The following is a 16454-nucleotide window of genomic DNA, read 5'->3' as shown; positions in this document are numbered from 1 at the left end:
ACAGCAACGGCCGCCATCTTGCTCAGCACCTCCCCCGTCCGCCCGCCCGGGCCGAGCGGGGCCATGGCGGGCGCGGGGCGGCTGCACGACCTGGACCTCAGCGCCGAGGAAGCGGAGCGCCTCCGACGCGCCTTCCGCGACGAGAAGTTCCGCGCGCTGTTCGCCGAGTACGCGGCGGAGCTCACCGACCCGGAGCAGCGGCGCCTGTACGAGGAGGAGGTGGCGGCGCTGGAGCGGGAGCGCGGCGTGGAGGTGCGCTTCGTGCACCCCTCGCCGGGCTTCGTGCTGCGGACCAGCCAGGAGGGCTCCCGCCGCTGCTACATCAACGTGTGCAGCAACGCGACGCTGGCGGAGCCGCGGGCCCACGCCGAGCGCGGCGGGCAGCGCTGGGCCCTGCCCTACAGCCTGGCGCCGGGCCGCGAGGAGCTGCGCCGCGCCGGCCGCCGCCGCCTGCTCTACGACGTGGTGTTCCACCCGGCCGCGCTGCGCCTGGCGGCCCGCAGCGCCCCGTTCCGCCGCCTGCTCTGCGACACGGCCCTGGACGCCGTGGAGCGGCACTGCGGGGTGCGGCTGGACCGCGCCAACGCCGCCGTGCTGCGGGGCACCCGCTACAAGGGCGTCCCGCAGGCGCCCGTCATCCGCTCCCCGCTGCCCGGCGGCGCCGCGAAGCCGCCCGACGGCGAGGAGTCCCCGCTGCCGCCCTTCCCCTACCCCGCCCCGCCGCCGGCCGACAACGGGGATTCACCGCCCTGCCCCGCCCCGCCCGCCGCCGAGGCCGCCCCGCCCGCCGGCCCCACCACGCCGCGCTGGAGCATCCGCCACCGCTCCTACGTGGACCTGCAGGACTACCGGCACAGCCGCGACTCGGCGCCCAGCCCGGTGCCGCGGGAGCTGGTGGTGACGGTGGAGCTGCCGCTGCTGCGCTCGGCGGCGCAGGCGGAGCTGGAGATCCGCGGGCGGGAGCTGCGGCTCGACTCGCTCCGTCCCGCCTACCGCCTGCGTCTGCGCCTGCCCTACGACGTGGACGAGAGCGGCGGCCGCGCTTCTTTCAGCCGGGCCCAGCGGCAGCTGCAGGTCACGCTGCCCGTGGTGCCGCCGGCCCCCGCCGGCCAGCGCCGCGAAGGGGCCGAGCCCGTGGCACAGGGGCCGGGAGAGCCGGCGGAGGCTGGGCCGGGCGGCGGGGCCGCTCCTCCCCCGGGCCCCGGCGGCGCGGCCTGCAGCACGTGGGGCGGCGGGGACACCGGGGATCCACCCCGGGACCCGCCCACCGAGCCCCCCGCTGAACCACCCGCAGAACAATCCGCTGATTCCCACGCTGAACTCCCCGCAGATCCACCTGCTGAACCCCTTTCCGAACCCCGCGCTGAACGCCCCGCTGGACCACTTTGTGGTCCACCCGCTGACCCACCCACCGAGCCCCGCGCTGAACTCCGCTCTGAGCCCCCCGCTGGACTCCTCGCTGAGCCTGCTGAACCCCTGGTTGGCCCACCTACTGAACCACCCGCAGAACCCCTCACTGAACCATCTACTGAATCCCCCGCTGATCCACTCGCTGAACCCCAAAAAACACCTGTCGAGCCCCTCGCCGACACTGAACCGCCCGCTGAACCCCCCTCTGGACCACCCCCTGAACCACCTCCTGAGCCCCCCAGCCCACCACCAGGCTCTGGCGCTGCTCCCCCCACCGCCAGCCCCGAGCGGGCCGCAGAGCACAGCCCCGGCATGGGCGCCACGTGCCCTCCCTTCCAGGCCCGGCAGGACGAGGCGTCCCTCACCCTGCTCCTGAGAGTGCCCGGCATCCACCCCCGGAGCCTCTGCGGGGACGTGGGCACCCACCACTACAGCCTGCGCTTCTCCAGCGACAGCGGGGCCTTTGCCCTGTTCCTGCAGTTCCCTCCCGCGAACAGGCTCGTGTCCCCCGAGACCGGAGTCAGCGTCTCTGCCCACAACGCGGTTGTGGAGCTGGCCAAGGCCCCCGGCAGCACCGGGCCCTGGCAGAAGTTCAGCTTCGGCCTCGACCCCTCGGCTCTGCAGGTAATGGCTTCAAAGGGGCAGGTTTGGGGTGTCCCCTCCCCAGAGAGCCCTGCTCCGCTGCGGGTGTGGCTGGGGTTTGGCTGCGCTGGTGAGTGATGGCTCGGGAAGGTGCGAGGTTGAGTTCAGAGCTGACGGAGACAGAAGTTGCTTCCTCCGAGAGCTGCTCCCAGATGTGAGTGGAGTGACCTGATCTGTCACCAGGTCACATCATGGAGCTGACACCTTCATCCTTGGGTTTGGAATGACTTCTGCCTCCCACGCCGACTTATTTTTCTAAGGGAAATTGTGGTGATAAGTGTAAACAAAGCCTGCCCTGACCTTTGTGTCCCTTAGCGTTCACTTTTAACCCAAGTAAACTGCTTGTGCAGCTTGTTCACACAAAGAAAGGAGTTGTTTATGGTACACTAGACATACACTCGTGTGCATACACTGTCATGAAGAGTGGGTGGAGGGTCCCTGTGTCTGTATTTTGGGACAGAATTCCCACTTACAGCCATGGGAATACCCATTATTTAGACCAGAGCAGAACAGCAAACAGCAGCTGTGAACTGTCCATTTTGCTGGGATAAACCTTCACCTTCTCTTCTTCCCTGACTGGATATGACTCCAGTTTAGTGGTTTATGATTTTATGGGTCGTTTGGCAGTGATGCTCCCATGGGGGTGGCTGCATCCAGGTGACAGTACCATCTGGGAGCTGGCAGTGTCCCTAAAGGGATGCCCACCTCGTGGCACTCCCACTGTCCAGAGGCACTCACGCAAATTTTGTGGAAAACCACATTATTGTGTAAGCTCAGAGTTTCAAACAGCTTCTCACGAGGAGGGATTAAGGCTGCACAGCTCTTGTGTAACCTTCCAGCCATGGGATTTGAAGTTTGGCTCGATTTTAGAGCAATAAAATCCTTTGCATTTTGGATCATGTGCTGTGGGAGTGCAAGTCCAGAAAGCTGGCAGGCTTCAAGCATGTCCACTGGGATAGACTTGCCTTGGAGCAGCTTAATTGCTCCTTCCCTACCACTAGAAATTGCTTGTGCATGATTTTGAAATATATTTATCCAATTAGTGTTTGTGCAGCTGAAACATCACATTTAATGTCCCATTTAGCAGCTGCACACCTTTTGTAACAGCAATTCCTGTGAAGGAGGAGCTGATCATTTCGGGGAAGTATCAAAGATGATGAATTTATGGAGAACCACCCACGCTGAGCTGTTTGCAGAGCATTTCCTCTGCTTTTAGCGGAGCAGAAGCCTTGCAAGTCTGTGCAAGTGGGGCCACAGAGCCCTCAGCACTGCTGTCGGTCGCTGGAATCGGGCACTGGGTGCTGCTACCACATCAAATAAGCCACTGTGTAAACTGCTGCCTGTTTTCTGCACAGGTCCAGAGCCTGCCCAGGGCAGTGGTGGAGTCCCCATCGCTGGAAGTGATCAAAAACCGTGTGGGTGTGGCACTTGAGGCCGTGGTTTAGTGCTGAACACGGTGGTGCTGCTGGCTTGGTGGCTGCACTAATGATTTGTGTGTGTGCGTTTGTTATTACGACCGGGGGAACATCTTGGGATTGGGAGTTGCTAAAAGGCCACCCAGTAACGACAGCTTGGTTTTGTGAGTTAAAAAAAAACCCAACCCTTGAATGTGCTGATTTTAGTATATGTTGCAAAATGTTTTGGGTGGAGTAGGAGGATGAGATTGGGCATTAGTCACAGGCTTCCCAATCATTCATTCATCCAAAGGATTCTCCTGGAACGGAGTCCTTTTGGACACTGGGCCTGCAAACTGAAGCAGGCGAAAAAAACTGAAGTCATTTGTTCTGTTTGCTTTTTTTTTGACTGATGTTTCCCCGAAGTGCCTGTGCCAGCACTGAGAGCTGCACTCACTCAGAGTGAAGGGAGAAAAATGAATATTTAATTAGAGCCACTATTGTATGATGTTTTCTGGCCATTAACTATTTGCTCCTGGTCGCTTTTTTTCTACTTACGTTGATTTCTTCAATTTGTCTGATGTAATTTTGGGTGGTTTTCTGCTTTGGCTTTTGTTCTATAAATCAGAGCTGTGGTTCTTGCACTGAGACCTGTGAGGACTTGCATCAGTCATTGCAGAGTGCACAAAGCTGTGCCCTGTTTGATCCCTTCAAGGAGCTTTTGATGGCTGAGGGGAGCAGGAACTTTATCCTGCACCCCTCAGTGTGCTTATTCATCATCTCCTCTCCCACAGCAGGGTTGCCAGAGGATAGTGCATGGCAGAGGTGAGCCATGGAATCAGAGAATCTCGGAATGGTTTGGGTTGGAAGGGACCTTAACATCTCATTCCACCCCCTGCCATGGGCAGGGACACCTTCCACTAATCCAGGTTGCTCAGAGCTCCATCCAGTTTGGCCAGTGTTTTTTTTAACAGATATAGAATTCCTACTCTATCGTCTGGGAAGTTGCTTCCTCCTGGAGACCGAGGGTTGCTGTGTTGTTTCATGGAACAAATTCCTCTGGGTTAGTTCAGAACCTGCCCCTCACTGGAAATCTGTCCCACAGTGGCTCTTCCACCCCTGTGAGGCTGCTCCCAATTCTCTCCCATGAACTGCCAGTTTCTTCTTGGGAATTGGTCTGATGCAGACACTGGGAGAAGAATGAGTTGAGCCTCTCCTTGGGACACCACGCTGGAAACAGAATTGCAAGGACAGTTGGAATGTCCCACCCTTGTTTCTTTTCAGGAAATCTTTACAATGCCTTGGTCTTCCCTGGACTTTAACTGTGAGTAGTTTCACTCCTTGGCCAAACCATAATGTCCATGAGCAGTTGGATTTGATGATTGTGGAAGTCTTTCCCATCCTAAATGATTCTGTGACTTGTTGACGAGAATAAAGATTCCACAACTTTGGGCATCGTGGACCAGGGTCACGTTGTTCAGGGGTTTAAAAGTGACCCTTTGTCACTGCCCTGGTGCTCAGTCACTGCACCAGAGACCACACAGCACTGATCCTTCTGCAGGGCTCGCTCCAGGCCCTGTTTTCCCAGGGAATGACCTGAGGAAGCTTCCTGGCTTCCCCCTTGCCAAAATCACTGTCTGCTTGTGCTCCCTCCATTGCGGTTCATCCACTCACACCTCCTCCATCTTTTCCTTAAATCCTTAAATTCAGGCCCGGGAAACTCCTGCATCACAGAGTTGCCCTTCATTTCAAGACAACACAGCCTGGAGAGTAAATGATGAAGAAAGAATGGTTGAGAGCTAAATAACCATTAATAAAATTTGTAAGCCTGCCAGGCAAGGTTTGTGAGAACAACATGTCCCAGTGTGTCCTGGTTAATAGCGGAGCAGGAGTTGGGCAATGATGGAAATCGTGCCTTAGGAAAGCACTGTCTTGGAATGTTTGGCCTCCTGGGGTTAAATGCTCAATTCTTAACAGAAATAAAAAGCAGTTTTCTAGTGGGTGTATTGAACTCCTGAGACTTGGAGGCTCAGTTATCAGAGCGTGTGAAACACGTGTGGTAGCCAATTAATTCTGCCGACACTTTTGGGGTCGGGTGTGCTCATTTTCATGGGATTAGAGAAAGATTGGGTCACGTAGGAATTCCCTTTCATGCTGATCCACACCCTTCCTGCCCCTCACAGCAGCCTGGAGTGAATTAATTCACAGGATGTGTGCTCATTCCCTGGTCAGTGCTTCCCCCTGGGAGCCCCTCACTGGGGAGGGAATCCCAGCCAGACCATCCCTTTCCTCATAAACCCCCATCTCCTCTTAGGGAGAATATTAAAATTTAACTCATGTAAACCCCCTAGGGCTCCAGAGAACAGCAAGGGAGCAGAGGAAAACAGAAATATTTCCTCTGCTTTCCTATGCATTATGGTTTTTTTAACATTTACAGTCTGAAAAATATAATAGTGAACATTCCTGAGGAGTTCATGGTTGGAGCTGAGCGTGAGTTATGCTGTTTGTGAGGTATCCAAACAGGAATTGCACAGCAACATGGAAGCTTTGTTTAACTTCTCTGTGGGTGTTGAGGCCTCCATGGAGGATGTTTTAGATGGGTGTGATTTTTTCTGCTTGTCACAGCCACCAGTGTCTTGTGAAGGAGATGTTTTGGAAGCTCTTGGTGCTGGTAAACTGAGATGTGGACCCATTGGAGTGAGTCCAGAAAAGGCCACTAAACTGATCCCAGGGCTGGAGCCCCTCTGCTCTGGAGCCAGGCTGGGAGAGCTGGGGAAGTTCACTGGAGAAGAGAAGGCTCCAGGGAGACCCAAGAGCCCCTCCCAGGGCCTAAAGGGGCTCCAGGAGAGCTGGAGAGGGACTGGGGACAAGGGATGGAGGGACAGGACACAGGGAATGGCTTCCCACTGGAAAAGTGTAGATTTAGATGGGATATTGGGAAGGAATTCTTGGCTGTGAGGGTGGTGAGACCCTGGCACAGGTTGCCCAGAGAAGCTGTGGCTGCTCCTGGATCCCTGGAAGTGTCCAAGAGCAGTGCCAGGGCTTCACCACCTGCATAGGGAAGAATTTCCTCCCAGTATCCCATCCAAATGTAAATCACCTGTGTGTGGCTGCAGGTGGCAGAGTTCTGTCGCTCCCAGCACAGGGGACACGTGGAAGAGGCTGTGGGCTGGATGTGCTCCTGTGGGCTCACTGCCTGGGGCTGTGCTGGAGCTGTCCCTGTGCTCAGGGATCTCGGAATTTGGGCCCTTGTGGATGTTTTTTTTTTGGTTTGAGAGTTAACCAAGCATGAAACCCAGAGAGCCACGTTGGGAAGTGTAAGGCAGGGATGTTTTACAGCTTTGCCACCTTTCAGGGAGAAACCCATCCCAGAGAGCTCTTTTGCCCTCGTTTCCAAGCTGTTTGGAGTTGTTACATGCTTTCTCTGAAAGGCAGGGTTATAATTTCCAATTTCCAGGCTACTATAAGGACTTAATACAATAGTCAGGGGTCACTTCTAAGAACATGAGGCTGTTGTTTGTAAGCCGACAACGGTTTATTTTTGGTTCAGTTAATTCTGTGCTCATCATTTCAAGACTCTTGGCAAGTTTTTTGGGAGGTCAAGGAAGGACAGAGAAGGAGAACAGAACAAACTTATTATTTCATATTTTTCAGAGTAATCTCCCTTCCCAAGCTGCATTAAGAACCATAATTAGTTTGCTTCTGCTATAAAACAAACTAATTTCTGCATAGCCTTTAATTGGTAGCTGCATTTTGGGAATAACGTGTCTACACAAAACATTTATGTCAGGAAACATTATTAACCTACTGATTAAGCTCATCAAAGCTCCTTTTGAGCTGTTTAATCTTTGCAGTCACGAGCTCCTTGGAAAAGTTTTCACCCCACTGCAGGTACCAAAACTTTGAGCTCCACGTTCTCACGTCGAGCTGGTTTGTGCTGGGACCCTACAAAGCCAGAATCCAGGAGATCCACAGATCCAGGATGTGTCTACCCCACCCCTGGAAGTGTTCAAGGCCAGCTTGGAGCAGCCTGGTGCAGTGGAAGGTGTCCCTGCCCATGGCAGGGGTTTGGAATGAGATGGTTTTTAAGATCCCTTCCCACCCAAAGCATTCCATGATTCTGGGGTTCTCTGAGCGTCTCGTTACAGGAGGCACACAAAGAATTTAAACCTGCTTTTAAAACTGTTGCAGCCTGCGTGGGAGGTAACTCTGGATGGAAATTGGCTCCGAATTTGGCTAAATTAAGGCAGAATAAACCCATCTGATTGCCGAGGGCAGCCGTGAGGGGCCCAGCTTTGCACCGGCGGTGCTGAGAGAGACAAGGATTCCTTTGAATGATGAAGTGCTCTGCAAACCCAAGTCCTTCCTGCTAACGTTTATGTTAATTTGCTCTCAGTTTAGTCACAGGGAAAAATGAATGTGTACCAAACAGCAGATGACAGTATGTGCAGGGAGAAACAAATTAAATTGGAAGTTGCTAAGAGAGGATCATAAATACCAGAAAATAAACAGTTTGAACTGACGAATTATTTTACAGGGTCATTGAAATCATCTGCAGATGGTTGTCCTCTGCTCTGGCTTGGAAGGCAGAGCAGGCTTTAGAATAAATTCCTGAGTAATTTTTTTCCAAGGTCTAGGCTTGGATAACATCTGCAGTAACAGAAATGCCTCGGCGTGTGCTCCACGGGAAGGCAGAGTCTGAGTTACAGTCTCGGGCTAATGATAATCACCTTATTGACAACAAACACATCCGTGGGGCTGTGATTTATGGCAGCCCATGGGGTAGGACTGGGATAAAATGTTAAATGCTTATGGGAGTGCGGTGTTGGGCTGGGATGGAACTTGGTAAAGTTGGTTTGTAGCAATCGGTCAGAATTCACGGAACAACATCATGAGTGGTTACTTTTTATCCTCGTGTTAGGTACTGATTGATCATAGAATACCCTGAGCTGGAAGGGACACACAAGAATCATCCAGTCCAGCTCCTGGCCCTGTCCAGGACACCCCAACAATCCCCCGTCCCTCAGAGCATTGTCCAAATCCTCCTGGAGCTCGTGCCCACTGCCCTGGGGAGCCTGTTCAGTGCCAACCACCCTCTGGGGGGAGAACCTTGTCCTGATAACAGACCTTCCATTCGGTTTTTGTTTTTAACAGTATTTACTGGGAAGAAAACAAATTCTTTTGCTTTTAATGGGGGAGAAAATCTTCAGAAAGATTTCTTGGGTTTGTTGCCAAAATGCCAAGTCCTGATTGTGTCGGGGAGGAGGAACGGCTGTCCCTCCCTCGGGCAACCACATGTGCCAGATGCAGCTTCAGAGGGAAAATAGACTGTTTTCCCCATTTTGTGTAGGAAATGTAGGATGGATGGGGCTTGGAACAAGCTGGTCTAGTGGAAGGGCATCCCTGTTTCTATACTCTGACACCTTCTCTTGGACTCTGCAGAGTATTCCCACAATCCTGGAGCGCTGGCAGGTCCCTCTCTGGCAGGTAGGAAAGGATATAACATTAGGGAATAAGTATTTTAGGCTTTGCAGGCAGAAATGCAAGGAGTAGGTTATGGGAGGGGTTTGTGTCAGGGCAGCCCTGCTGTACTTTAATCTTCCCCCAAACAGTCTCAGCATCCAAAGCTGGCTCTTTGCCTGGATTGTAATCTTTCTGGATAGAAAATGAATTCAATCCTCTGGCTTGGAACACCAACAATATCTATGTTATGACTTTCCATATTGTGATTTCTAATTTAAAGAGTGGAAAAAATAGGACGCTGGGTTATTTTTCCTATAGTGTTTGTTTTTTTGTTTTCCAAGATGACAGTTAAATTTTGTACCTCAGACACAATGTGACATCTGGCTGTGCATAAGGCTACGTCCACAGGGGGCCAAAAATGTGCAGAATTGCCTTTTTGCTTCTCAGTCTGCAAGATGTCAGTGATAATTGAATTTAACTTTCATTGGATTGACAAGAGGGTTGAACTGGACCGAGAAATTTAAAAGTGTGACTTAAAGTGGAAGGTTTGCAACTTCTCCCTGTTACTTCCAATTAAACAGGAAGGGTAATTCCCAGAGCATAAACCACTCCTCTCGGTCAGATCAGTTTTACTGTGCCAAAGTCTCTCCTTACCCTCAGCCCACACAGCTGATTTAGGAACAACACAAGCACAGGGAAAGCTCTGCAGTTCTTATGAAACAACCCCTCCAGGACGTGTTTTAGGACCTTTAATTACCTGTACCTGATTTAAACCTTTAAACCTGTAGCAACACGTTGCACATTGTTTATGAACTGCATACAACAGCCTGGAAACACCCCCCGGGCTGTCCCTCTGCCTCTGGAGAAACCTCTCCGTGTTTTCCAACTGCCTTGTCTGGTGGAGATCTGAGCAGCCCGCGTGGCTGGGTGTGAAATGGATACAGCCCTGCGTGTTCCACATCTGATCCTGCAGCTGAGGGTTCACCCACCCCGCAGGGCCGCTCCCAGGAGGTGTTTGTGTTTCCCTGAGCACATGGAACAAACCCATAACAGTGTCACCCCTCCCTGCTGTTCAGCCAGGTGAGGACAGTGGAACCATGTTGGTGCAGATTATCCCTCAGATAGAGTCTAAATCTATATATTAATCATGTGTCCAGAGAGAGAAAGCATTTTCCTGTTCTGTTTGGTGTGATGCTGATCTGGGATTTCAATGCATGTGAGGTAAGCTCTGCTCTTCATTCATTTCACCTCTTCACTCTCAATGTCTGGCTCAGGATTTCTCTGTCAAGGCATGACTGAGTTGTGAAACTTGTGAACTGTCCTGGCTTTCTTTGCAGGGAGTTTTTAGCCCAAGTATCACTAAAGTTTAGCACAAAAAGAACATAACCTGCTCTTTCTCTCTCTTTTTTTTTTTTTTTCTCTAGGAAAGATTGTTTGTCACTGAAGAGAACGTTGATGGATTTCTAGGCACTGCTTTATGCCCTTCCTCTTGCTCCCAATCAGCACTGGAAAGCCAGCCATTAATTGAAGTGCTGGATGTTTCTGAGGACAGAATTCAAATCAGGGTGGAGGTGAGGATCTCTGGGAGCAGCACACGCTCTGACTGATTTATGTTCTTGTGCAAGATGCTATCAAATCCCACTGATACCGCTCTGTTCCTCTTTTGTCTTCATAGAGTGGGAAAAACCGGGAGTGGGGTTATTTACAAGTAGAAATGTCAATTTTCAGAAACACGAGTTGTGTTTGTGCCATTTAACGTCACCAAGTGATTGAAACCTCCTATATTTCACTTGGAAAGAAGGAGAACTGTGCTCCAGTCTTTAAAGAGAGTGCTTTCTCCTTGCAGGAACACTTCACTCTCTCAGCCTTGTACAGGTAGAGAAATCCTAGAGGATTTTATCTGGGAAGAATCATGTCTCCTTATCTTTATTCAGTCCAAGTATTTGAATACTTGCAGGGTTCCTGTTGTGTAGATAATTAAACATGAGGCTATTAATCTTAAACACTGGTCTCAAATTCACATTTGTAATGTTTCAGGCCTCATTCAGGCCACTCTTCTTCCTCAGCCACCCTGTCTAGATAGAGGATGTAAGATGGGCTGTTTCTGGGATCTGCCTCGGGATTCAAATGTCCTCCTGCTGCAAAACAGGTGGACAAAAGAAGAAACCAAAATGTTAGTTTTGCAAAGAGCCCCCTCGACATTAACTGTGACTTCTTGGCATTTACTGCATCAGAAATGCAGATTAAGCTTTTCTTAAAGGAAACATGAAATGCAGAGTCAGTCACGTCACTGCTGTGGCCATGACCTCTGCAGGCAGAGTTAATGTGTAGGTGGCATGTTTGGACACAAGTTCAGATAAAGCACATGGCCTTTGGAACCAGGCTGGAGGCCCCAGGAGTTTTTCAAAGGTAGTGGCTTTACTTGCCAGGCCTAACTTGTGCAGCTAGTGTGGATTGTACATAAAAATCTAAAATTCAAAGTGTTGGAGAGCAGATCTGTGTGTTTTGGAGCCGAAGAAAAGGCAGCTGGGATATCTTAAATCATCACACTCCTGGTCCTGTGCCGGGCTGGGAGTTGATGAGCCTTGTGGGTTCCTTCGAACTCCGGGTGTTCCATTATTCTGTGTCTGTGTGGGAGAATCATCCAGTTTATGGAAGGACTTACTGCTCTTGCTTTTGTCTCTTGCTGGAGTGAGCAGAGGTTTGGGGTTGGAGAGGGCTGGGTGTGTGGGAGAGCAGCTCTGTCTTTGAATCCATGAATCCAGCTGCTCCTGGACAGATTCCTGCTGATCCTGACTGCCCACTGATAGGGACCTATGAGCTACCAGCAGTTTTTTGCAAAAACACTCAGTAATGTTGAAAATGGGGAAAACTGCCATTTTTACAACACCTCTCTCAGCTCCTCCTCTCCTGAGGCAAACCACGGCAATTCCTGGATTAGCTCCACAGGCCGGTAATTTCCCTAATTGCAAGGTTCAAACACACTCCTGCAATGAGAGTTCAGATCCCTTGGCTGATTTTGTGGCCCCTGAGATCTGGAAAACAGGCTGGGTGTGGTGAGAGGCCTTTCCTAATCCTGCAGCCAGGGTGGCTGTGGTGCTTGGCCGCTGCCCAGCAGCTTTTCCTAGAGCAGAGGAAACCCTCGGGAAGCCGACAACCTCCCTGCCACTCATTCCCACGCGCCACACGAGAGCAGGAACACCCCAGCACTGGGCTCGCTTGGCTCCCTGGGATAGAATCACAGAATCACAGGATGGTTTGGGTTGGAAGGGACCTTAAAGATGATCCAGTTGTGTCCCTCTGCCACGGGCATTCCACCAGTCCAAGCTGCTGAGCTGTTGGAGGAACAAGTGTCTGTGCTGCCTTTGCAGCAGTTTTGTGTGCGTGGTTTGTTTCAGCTGCAAAATAACTCATTTATTTCCTTGACAGCCACAGGACCGTGATGGAGCAGGAACACTTGGCAGCTCAGGGGGAGACCTTGCTGGAAAGACCAACGGTGACTACCCCAAAACAAAGGCACAAACAAACTGTCCCGCAGCTGATGGAGAACGTGCTGCAGGAGCCAACACGGCTCCCACAGCTGAAACAATAGGAAAAGTAGGTTGTAGTTCACACCATTGTTTGGAGCACCAACCTCCTGACACCAGTTCTGTGATCACTGGGGAATCTGGGAGAAGGGAACCAGATTTGGAAAACGCTGCCGCAGCCACAGCCCCGGGCTCTGGAAAACAAGGAGAGCTTCTGCCAGGGGGGCAGGAGGCAGTGGAAGGGCACGAGGAGGCTGCACCCCCAGGGCTGGACAGCAGGGCAGCCTCCCCTGTCCTACGAGAAGTGAACCTTGAGGACGGGAGCGAGCGGGTCCTCAGGGATCACGTAACGCGCTGCCCCGTCGTGTTTCAGAATTCCTTGCTGTATGAGTTGGATTAGCTTAATGGCTTTAGGATTTCCTTCTGTTGTTTGATGCTTACTGTGACTTCCACGTGCTGGTGGGTGGCTTCAGGGCTCGGAGGTCCCCACTGGAACCCTTTCAACATCAAAACCTTACGTTGTTACAGTTTTTGCAGTTAATAGATCTGTTTTCTAATCACATGTATGGGCTGAAGTAGTTTTATTACAGGAAAGATGCAGTTGGAAGTGAATCCGAGCTCCTGGAAGAAAATGTATCTTCATTGTTTACATAACTTTTTTATTCTCTTGCCAGATTTCAGGGATTATTTGTATATATCCTTGGTTTAATGGCTCCCTTGGGAATTGAGCCGTATTCATCATTTTCAAACCTTTCATTTTGTGATAACTGCAGGATTAGACTCGCAGTGATTTTTAGCAATCAAATGAAATTTCTAATTACCCGGAGAAGTTCTAATTAGTCTCCTAGAAATAATCAACATCTACACCCTGTATTCCATCCTAGTGCAGTGCTTTGCAGCACCCAGCCGTCCCCCAGCTGAACAAATTCCACTGCACAGTAACGACATCCTCTGGGTGCACGTGTGCTCTGAAGTATTTACAGTTTGGGAGATGGATTCCCTTTATCCAGATTTATGTTCAGTTTCCCTCGAGTTTCCATGTGCTTGTTGCTGGTTCACCTCTACAGTGCCATAACCGAAAGAACACGTCTAATAATAAACTTCCAGTTCCCTTTCTCACTGGTGCTGAACCAACTTCTGTTTTTGTTTGAGCTCTACAAGACACAGAGGTGCTTGAGAGGAAAGTTAAATCTGCCTCATTTCAGGGCTGCTCTGGAATTACTGTCACATTTCTGTGAGAAACACGAGTGTGTGCAGTGGGGTGTGTGGTGTGAGTGTGGCTCTGAGTTCAGTGAAGCCACAGCTGCCAAAAACACCTGCCCTGCCCTCCAGGGTAGCACATCCGCTGGAGGAGGGCGAGGGCTTTGCTGGGTTAAGTTGAACCCCCCTCAGCTTTTTTTGGGGAGGTCTCTTGATGGCTGAGGCATCAGCACAGCTTCATCATCACCCCTGACCCGGGGAAACAACACAGAGCAAGTACACTGCAAAATTGCAGTAGTTAAATAACCCTGGGAAAAAAAAAAAAAAAAAGACATTTTGTTTCTCTGACACACTTCCCTGTTCTACAAAAAGCTGCCGAGATGCTCCTGTTCCCAGCTGTGCTTCAGAGAGCGGCACCACGAAAGCAGCTGGAGTGACAACAAACAGCTCTGTAGCTCCCAACTGCAGATCAGCCCAGATCACAGCAGCACTTTTCACTCGTGGTTTTACACGGCTAATCTGAAAACAACTTTTTTTTTTAAATTTTTCTTAATCCAAACAAAAGCAGCGTTGTGCCACCAATTTGCTACTTTTTTTCTGCCTCAATTAATGAGTATCATTAAAAATGTAATGAAGTTAGATGCACACTGCTAGAAGGGGTCATGGCATGTGCTCAGCCCTCAGGATTAAAGAGAAACTCCCCTCCCACCCCATCCTGACTTTTTAGGAACACGAGATGACATCATCCTTTGGGTGACAATCAAGGACTTCTCTGCAATTACAAAACAAACTGACTTTTTATTTCGGCAGAACTAAAAAAATCATATATTTATCTACATTGTAGTAAAAACAATGAATTTATTTTTTCCATCCTTCATATATTTCATCGACACGTCATCGCAAACCGAGCCGGGACACGGGGATCGGGCATGAGGTGACCCCGGGTGGGACAGCACGCGAGGGCCCCCCTGGCGCGGTGTCACGGGCACCACCAGAGCTTCAGCACCAAAAAAGATGCACTTAAAAAGTGTTCTCCTCCTTCTCCTCCTCCTCCCAGCAAACTCAGCAGCAGGTCACTTTTTGCGTAGGGGCTGCAGCACATCACCCATTTCCAAAACGTGGTTGCCAAACATGAGAGATTACTATTTTGGGACACCTTTAAACAAGAATGTTTATTCATATTAAAGCAGAAACCAACTCATAAATGCTGTTTATACACGTGTGTGCCTGTAAAAGACACGATGGGACAACTCAAGAAGAAAAGAAGGCTGCAAGAGAAGGATCCTCACTGGAGTCTGCGGTAACTCTTACAGAGTTCGTGGTCCCTGATGTCTCCCCACCCTCCGTTTTTGACATGAGGGGACAGGGGAGCCATGGAGTACCTTTTACTGACGCTCATCGTCTCGGGAAACAGGTACTGTTGGTTGCTGTTCAAGAGAGAGTCGATTTTGGCACTCTGGGTGGACGGTCTGCAGGATTTCTTGTGGTGCATGCCACAGTCCCCCGTGTGAAAAACCCTGGGGATCTCGGGAACCAGCACTTTCCAGAACTTTGGAAGACAAGAGACAGTCAAGTGCTGCAGAGTCCAGTCCCAGTTGTAGTCATCGTAGGTGCAGAAGGCGTCCGTGCACTCGATGAGCTTCTGGTAGGTGTCTCTGCCGAAGGCCATGCCCATGTTGTGCTCCGTGGACTTCCACGTCTTCATCTCCACCTTGTCGGCGCGGCCGGCGAAGCCGCCCCGCACGGGGCTGTAGGTGCCCAGGGACACCACCTGGCACTCGGGGCACTCGCGCTGGCGCAGGGCCCAGAGCTGCTTGAGGACGTGGTAGAAGTCGGGGGCCAGGTAATGATCCTCCTCCAGGAAGAGCACGGGCCCCGCGTGCTCCCGCAGCGCCCGCACGCGCTCCCACACGAAGTGCAGCTTCCACCACCAGTGGTGCTTGGTCTGCGCGAACCGCGCCTCGCGGTAGTGCCCGAACGAGTCCGGGAACTCGGCGTTGATGCAGCCCAGGCGCAGCGCCGCCGCCTTGCCCACGTCGCGGGGGCAGTCGCGGGGGTCGTGGCCCGGGAACTCGCGCGGGTACAGCTGGATGCTGAACGGGAAGAACACCTGGAGCACGGCGCAGAAGTCCACGCGGGCCGCCAGCCGGTTGAGCTCCTCGGCCCACAGGTCGTGGCTGAGCACCAGCAGCACGTTCTCCACGCCCGCCGCCCGCCGCAGCGACTCGAGCAGCAGCCGCAGGTGCTCGGCGCGGTCGTGCACCTGCACCACGAGCACCAGGTCGGGCCGCGCCGGGAAGCGCTCGGCGTTGCGCACCGGCTGGTCGAAGTTGAGGCGGTACACGAGCGAGCGGTAACTCAGCGTCGCGTTGTCGGACAGCACCGCGGCCGCCACCGCGGCGGCAGCGGCGGAGGTGTTGGCGGGGCGGCGCGGCGGCACCGGCGGGGGGGCCGGGCTCGCTGACCCGCGGCGGCTCCCCGGTGCTACCGGGACCGCCCCGCTGCTGCTGCTGCTGCTGCTGCCGCCGCCGGCCGCCGCCGCCGCCGGTGCCCCAGAGCGCCAGCGCGCAGAGCGCCAGCGCGGCGGCCAGCAGCAGCACCTTGCGCTTGTAGACGCGCAGCCGCATGTTCCCGGCGGCGGCGGCCCCGCTCCCGCCGCTCCCGCCGCCGCCGCCGCCGCCGCTCCCGCTCCCAGCGCGCGCGCGCCGCCGCCGCCCCGCGCGCACACGTTCCCGCGCACCGTTGGCCGCCGCCGCGCCCGCCCCCGCCCCGCCATTGGCCGCCGCAGCCGTCAATCAACCCGGCGCGAGCTTCCGCC

General features: G+C 52.8%; 2 protein-coding genes across 2 annotated transcripts; one reads left to right on the top strand and one right to left on the bottom strand.

Annotated features, from left to right (window-relative positions):
* The first annotated feature begins 63 nt into the window (after nucleotides 1-63).
* Nucleotides 64-13583, top strand: DNAAF2 (dynein axonemal assembly factor 2). The gene is made up of 3 exons (XM_050336108.1): nucleotides 64-2034; nucleotides 10334-10480; nucleotides 12339-13583. Exons 1-3 carry the CDS (start codon nucleotides 64-66, stop codon nucleotides 12834-12836), a joined length of 2616 nt encoding a protein of 871 aa, XP_050192065.1. The 3' UTR covers nucleotides 12837-13583.
* Nucleotides 13584-14474: 891 nt separating this feature from the next.
* MGAT2 (alpha-1,6-mannosyl-glycoprotein 2-beta-N-acetylglucosaminyltransferase) lies at nucleotides 14475-16263 on the bottom strand. The gene is given in 2 exon segments (XM_050336130.1): nucleotides 14475-16091; nucleotides 16093-16263. Coding segments are annotated over 2 exon segments (1341 nt in total). The 3' UTR covers nucleotides 14475-14921.
* Nucleotides 16264-16454: the final 191 nt, after the last annotated feature.

The sequence above is a fragment of the Myiozetetes cayanensis genome, unplaced genomic scaffold, assembly GCF_022539395.1.
Source record: "Myiozetetes cayanensis isolate MyiCay16 unplaced genomic scaffold, myiCay2020 scf6-25, whole genome shotgun sequence".
NCBI lineage: Eukaryota > Metazoa > Chordata > Aves > Passeriformes > Tyrannidae > Myiozetetes > Myiozetetes cayanensis.
The sequence above is the reverse complement of the archived record's forward strand: the minus strand, read 5'-3'. Positions and strand labels throughout refer to the sequence as shown.

Bases quoted from the DNA above. Each gene is read 5' to 3' on its own strand.
- DNAAF2 (XM_050336108.1), top strand. From the start codon at position 64: ATGGCGGGCGCGGGGCGGCTGCACGACCTGGACCTCAGCGCCGAGGAA. The intron at 2,035-10,333 runs GTAATGGCTTCA...TTTTTTCTCTAG, and splicing joins TCGACCCCTCGGCTCTGCAG to GAAAGATTGTTTGTCACTGA. The intron at 10,481-12,338 runs GTGAGGATCTCT...TTTCCTTGACAG, and splicing joins GAATTCAAATCAGGGTGGAG to CCACAGGACCGTGATGGAGC.